This window comes from Arachis ipaensis, chromosome B02 (genome assembly GCF_000816755.2).
Source record: "Arachis ipaensis cultivar K30076 chromosome B02, Araip1.1, whole genome shotgun sequence".
Classification (NCBI taxonomy): domain Eukaryota; kingdom Viridiplantae; phylum Streptophyta; class Magnoliopsida; order Fabales; family Fabaceae; genus Arachis; species Arachis ipaensis.
In genome coordinates, this window is record NC_029786.2 from 75146901 (window position 1) to 75151192 (window position 4292).

A 4292-nucleotide genomic window follows, 5' to 3' on the forward strand; every position below is an offset into this window, starting at 1 on the left:
AAGACTTGATAATTATTGAGAGTTATTCTCATGTTAGTAAAGACATTGAGAGCCATTACAAAAACAAATGGTTGAGGTGGATGACTGAAATTTGGAATAACCATTTTAGCACTCCAGTGGCTATCATTGCCTTGTTAGCTGGTATTATTGCTCTTGTTCTCACTTTTATCCAAACATGGTACAGTGTTAAGCAAGGTTCTGACAACCAATCACAATAAAGTTACAAGTTTAAAAATATTTTTTATACAAAAATATATTATTCTATTACATTCCGTTTAACTCTATTTGAATCAGTTCATCAGATTTGGTTCTCAGAACGTTGGTGTTAAATAGGAAACACTAGTGAGCATATGACTTCATAAACAATAAATGTTATATGTATTTGTGTGATTCATTGTTTGTACGTTGTGGTATTTTATACTTGGATCTAATAAATCTATTGATGTATGTTTGAGATTTGATAATGAAGAAACATTGAAGATTTTATCAACTTCTAAAGGTTTCTTTCAGGTAAATGTATGTCCAAATTTAAGTGCATTTGTGGATTCTAATTGATTTAAGATTACTATTATCTCCATAGTTTTCAGAACTAGACTGGATCAACAATTCGACTAGAAGCTAGTGAACCATCCTGATGACTTGTTTTGTTCCATTATAAAATCGAATAAGCAATTAAACTGGTTAATGTGATCAAAACCCATTGAACATTGTTTGGTTTATGCCAAACTAGTCCTGGCTTGGGTCATTAACCTGTGCATGCCCACGGCCGTGATACACCATTTATTATTACTTTTAAATTTATTATTACCATATTTTTATTAAAAAATTTTGAATTATTATATTTTGTAAATATTTAAATATCGTTTTTTTTCAAAAATAAAGTACAACATGATGTGGATAGATTCGAAATAGTTAAGTTAGAAAAACAAAAATAACTAACTAATTTTGGACAAAGAATATCATATACAATATTACTACTAATTGTTTTATAAAATATTTGGGAACCATGGCCCCATTTCTACTAATTCTCATTCTTCCTTATCTGACCTTCAACTAATTGACACCATTTTTAGCATAATTGTGATCAGGTTAATACAAGTAGATGCCATCTACCTGTTGCCTATGTCCATTCCACCATTACAATGTCCTAGGCTCCTAGCACACTTGCAATCTCAGTCATTTGCGTGCACAACAAATAAGCCTAGATCGTTCCTTTGTGAACTTTGAGAAAATAATCAAAATTTGTAAAAATATTCTAGCTATATAACATTAAGAAAAAATTTCAGGGTACAAACATGAATAACATTCTAGCCTTCTAGGAGTACAGTCCAATAGTATGAAAACCTGTAAGGGAAATAATCAAAATTTCAGGGTACAAACACGAATAACATTCTAGAAGTACAGTCTGCCAGTATGAAAATCTGGAAGAATCTCTTCAAATCTTCTCCAGGGATTTAGAGTACAAGTATAGCATAAGATACTATTTAGAATGATCAAGATCTGACTGCTAAAATCAGACAACTTCTGAATATAAATCTGTCACATAAGCAAAATGAGAGCAGTTTCAAAATTTTCTAAGAAAATCCATTAAATGATCTCTTCTGAATTCATCCATGTCTTGCCTACTGCACTGCTGACATTGAAACTTTCAAATATGCAAATATTGAGTGGAACTAATGCAAATTATTTAAAGCGAACTCAAGCAAGTATTATTGCCCTGCAGGATGCATGGCTCGGAATAGTCTTCAAGAATGAAGCCCTTACAGTTACATCGGTTGCAAAACGCCCTAAGACTGCAATGGTAGACGTGTAACTTCCAAACTTTTCAATTCCTCGGGAAATCATACACATGTGACTTGCCTCTGCAACTACTATCACATCTCCACCTAGCAGTGGAGAAATTGCTTCTGCTACCTGCCTTGTAAGCCTTTCTTGAACTTGAAGTTTAAAACCATAAAAATGTATTATTGATTGCAAATGAGATCTTCCAATAGGATTAAATCCATCGGAGATGAAGTAACCAATGTGAACAACACCATGAAATGGAAGCAAATGATACTCACATTGTGCCCAGAAGGGTATGTTGGGTTCGGCGTAAACCTTCTTGCTATTTAAGTCAACTTCCCCGTTGGTGCTCAAAGGATCTCTCCTACCACAAAGAAAACTATTCACCTTCAAATCCGGTTTACTTTGGAAGTTCCGAATCCACTCCACAAACCGTCTGGGGGTCTATGTGAGCTCCTTACTTAATGGATCCTCTCCCAACGACGACGTAATAATTGAAGCTGCTGCAGGAACCATTCCAGGATTGGCCGGTTCAATTTTGGAGGAAACTTTTCCATGTCAATACCTCTAAGCCTAAGAAGGCCAAGAAAATCTGCTCAGTCATCTGACTTTTTGTCCACAAAAATTCTTTATTAAGCTACTCTTCTACCTCAACCCATAACAATAATAACCCACAAATTCATCCCAACAGAATACATAAATTATAGGAAGTCGTTTAAAAAAATAAAATAAGCTTGCATTAGAAAACATTTTGAACTAGTTTATCTTGAAATCCACAATGCAAAATCCTGGGAATTCTCTAATTCCCCATTACGAAGCTTCCGGCTGTAACATTCAAGTGCATGCTTTGCCTTCTCCAACTCCTCAGGGGTAGAGACCTCCTTAAGTCTATACTCGCGAAACCTCCTCGTCTGTCGACAATACTTCGTAGCAGGATGCTCACGGATGAACTTAAACCAGGCTTGTATCGTATTGCCCCACTGTTGTTCGCCAGGGCTGGATTCACCACGAATCAAATCCATAAATCTATACGCATCGATCCCACCCTCAGTGGCCCTATGATATAATGCAGTGATTCCGGCAACAAATGAATTAAAATGTTCCAGATGGTGGCGGTGAAGGTCAAGTGAATCAATATCAATCCAACCATCTTGTCGCCTCCATGGTGCGACTTTTGGGAATGGAACATCCTCACCATTAATTGAACGAATACGAGAAAATTTGATTATATCATCAGGCTTCAGACCCGTCACAGCATATAATTTAACTGCCTGGATGATCAGGTATCGATGCTTAAAGTGGTTGATGTTATGATGATTGAAGGGATTATCTACGATCATCGAGAGAACACGATCCGAGCCCTATGAACAAACTGAGAACTGTGATATGCCAATTGGTCCAATTATAAGAGTAACAACTAAGAGAATAAAAGAAGGTTTTACAAACATGGTTAAACCATGTGTTTCAGAAGATGCAAGACAATGATTAATGATTATCAAAAGTTAAACGTTTTACTATTTTACAAGATGCATTGAAAATTCTCATTAGTCAAGATGAATTAAAAGAGACATCACTTTCTTCTTAGAATTTATTATATGTTTATTTTATTTTTGTTATTTGTTTGTTTTAGGCCAATTATGTTTGGCCCATATTTTATTCTAGTGAACTTAGGGTTTTAAATTTAAGAGGTATAAAAACCCTCTAAAACCTTGTAGCCTTTTTTTTTTTTCTTTAATTTTTCATGAATGAAATTTTCTTTTGAGTTTCTTTGAGAAACTTGGGTGTGAACAGGTGAGGTAGAGTGATTTCCTTAACTGTTGCATCAGAAAATCAAATTGAGGTAGAGGAGTCCCTTTCTTTGATCTTCCATCTTATCCTGGGTTACGTTTCGTATCATTTGGTATCAGATTTCAAGTATTAGATTTAGGAAAAGTATAGGGGCCAGCAACTTTGTTAAATTCTGGCCAGCATGTAACCAGCAAAGAAAAGTGAGCCATTGGATGAAATCTCATACCAATCTCACACCATTAAAATCATCATTGATGGCTATTTGATGGCTACAAATCACAAAAGTTGCTGCCCCTAGCATTCCTCTTAGATTAATTTTTATTAGTCTACGTTCACCCTTGTTTTATATAAATTAAAAAAAAAAATTTCAGCCACGCATAGTCAGTTTATCCTTACGTCTTATTCTTTTCTTGTTAATTGGCTTTTAATTCCTTTCCCTTATTTTCTGTCCTCGCTGCCTTTTGTGTTCATCATTATTCTTTTCGTCCTTCCTTTTATTAGTTTATTATCGTTCTTCTCATTATTAGTTAAAAAAAAAAGAGTACGCACTTTGAAGTTTCTTCTTAATATTAGTAAATTTTTCTTTTGCCAATACATCTTGAGTACAAAAAAAAAGAGAGTACATACTTGAGAATACATACTTTCCAGTTTACACAGTAGCACTCAAAGACAAAAAAACAAAAAAAAAGCATTGTGTTCTTATAAAAAAAACAAAACAA

At 34.4% G+C, this 4292-nt stretch overlaps 2 protein-coding genes across 2 annotated transcripts in view; one reads left to right on the forward strand and one right to left on the reverse strand.

Moving 5' to 3' along the window:
* LOC107627376 overlaps positions 1–490 on the forward strand; it is a 6156-nt gene extending 5666 nt beyond the window's left edge. Inside the window, exon 2 of the mRNA XM_021115959.1 lies at positions 1–490. This exon is cut by the window's left edge and continues 520 nt beyond it. Coding sequence (XP_020971618.1) covers positions 1–9 — 9 coding nt within the window. The 3' untranslated portion in view covers positions 10–490.
* Positions 1048–2389, reverse strand: LOC110269250 (GTP cyclohydrolase 1-like). The gene is made up of 2 exons (XM_021116952.1): positions 2351–2389; positions 1048–2229 (listed from the first exon to the last, which is right to left on the reverse strand). Exons 1-2 carry the CDS (start codon positions 2387–2389, stop codon positions 1699–1701), a joined length of 570 nt encoding a protein of 189 aa, XP_020972611.1. The 3' UTR covers positions 1048–1698.

Excerpts from the sequence above, each read along its gene's own strand:
- LOC110269250 (XM_021116952.1), bottom strand. The coding sequence starts at position 2,389 with ATGACTGAGCAGATTTTCTTGGCCTTCTTAGGCTTAGAG. Across the intron at positions 2,230-2,350 it reads TGGCCTTCTTAGGCTTAGAG|ACCCCCAGACGGTTTGTGGA; the intron begins GTATTGACATGG and ends GAGCTCACATAG.